Source organism: Limulus polyphemus, unplaced genomic scaffold, assembly GCF_000517525.1.
Source record: "Limulus polyphemus unplaced genomic scaffold, Limulus_polyphemus-2.1.2 Scaffold48, whole genome shotgun sequence".
NCBI lineage: Eukaryota > Metazoa > Arthropoda > Merostomata > Xiphosura > Limulidae > Limulus > Limulus polyphemus.
The window spans coordinates 262446-264062 of NW_013665658.1; the positions used below are offsets into that span (position 1 = coordinate 262446).

Genomic DNA, 1617 nt, shown 5'->3' on the forward strand with positions numbered 1-1617 from the left:
TCAGGGAATCACATGTAGGCAGTCAGTGTTAGCATATGATGACTTGTTAAAGTTAAACTTGCCAGATGTAGGGTGAATCGTGTGGTATTCTCATTAGTTTGATAATTGTCAGCCTATAGTATCATGTTACTTTTTGTTTTGAGTCATAGGTATACCTGATTTTTTGTGTCTGTTGTTTTAGTGCAAAAAATACCTTAATACATTTTTCAAAACTTGGTGAAATTAACGTTTTTATTCTTTTGTTGATATGAAAGTATATTTTGGACCATTGTCTTATAATTACAAATATGAATTAATCTAGAATTTATAAAAATATTGAATGCATAACAATTGATACTGAATTGTTGTTTTCAAGCATCATATGACTTAACCTTTGGGATTTTAGTTGACCAATGACCAATTATTTAGTTACTTGGAAGTTTAAAGCCAATACCAAGGGCTAGCAATTGAACATAATCATATTGTTTTGTTCATTTTTGTTATATCTGCTGGCTCTTGTGTGTGTATTGCAAGTTACAAGGATTAATAATTCCATTACAGTATTGACAACAACTACTGTTGGTGAAGAGGAAATTCAAGAACATTTTGATAATTTTTTTGAAGATGTGTTTATAGAATTGGAAGACAAGGTAGGTCATAGAATTTTATTGAATGGTTATTTTTCATTTACTATTGATAACAATGAATATAGAGTTGCACAGGAATAAACTGTGGATGTTAGGGTAACATCAGTATTACTGTTGATTAGGGATGCACAGGTACCAGGCCAAATAATTGGCCATGGTTGGGTGTTGGGCTACCCGGTAATACTTGGCTCTGGCTGAGTGTCGAAGTTAGGTATCTAAGCCCTAACGTGGTGCTGAAAGTTACAGTCAATAATTGGTTTAGTTTAAAAAAAAACGTGTTCTGAGCAACAAAGACTGACCGCCTAATGAAAGTCGGGGATTCAGAGAACAATAAGGGTTAATAACAAGCATGGCTTGAGAAGTCTATTTCTGAGGAAGGTGGTGGTTTTGAGAACAATATGGGTTGGGGTTTGAGAAGTTGGAGCTAGGCATTGGAAGTTGAAAGTAAAATTTGAATGCTCTGCAGGTGATTATTTGGTTAAAAGTAATAAACATCAATTTTGTTTTTGTTTCAAATTTTTGTGTATGGGGGGGGGGAGAGAACCCAGTCCTGGCCGAAGCTTAATAACTGGGTACCTGGACCAGGTATTCGGCCAAATTTTACTACCCCTGCATCCCTACTGTTGATGTTTGCTAGGTATATGTTAGGGTAACATCAGTATTGTTATATGTGTTAGGGTAACATCACCAGGCCACCAACAGGGGGGGGGGGCTAGGCGAATGAAGCTTGCAAAGCATCTGTAGGCTATATCTTCATTTAATGATAAAAACCATAGTTTTGGCTTTTCTTTGCATGTGGATGCTTGATACATTAAGAATGACTGAAATAATAATTTGAGTAGTAATTAAAATGTATTTATTACTTTATAGATTTAATAGATATTTGTTGTTACTTTATTACAATTTTTATGCTTATATTGTGAGGTAAAAATGGCTGCTGCTATGATTTTGTCTGGTTTATGAGCTCGTTGCTGTCTTAATTTAGGATATT

General features: G+C 34.6%; 1 protein-coding gene across 3 annotated transcripts in view; it reads left to right on the forward strand.

The window, feature by feature from the left end:
- Window positions 1-1617, forward strand: part of LOC106462836 (splicing factor U2AF 35 kDa subunit-like) — a 33956-nt gene that overhangs the window by 18178 nt on the left and 14161 nt on the right. For all 3 annotated transcript variants that reach the window (XM_013922803.2, XM_013922811.2, XM_022390395.1), the window contains exon 4: window positions 541-629. In XM_013922803.2, the coding sequence (XP_013778257.1) occupies window positions 541-629 (89 nt within the window). The remainder of the gene's footprint in view (window positions 1-540; window positions 630-1617) is intronic.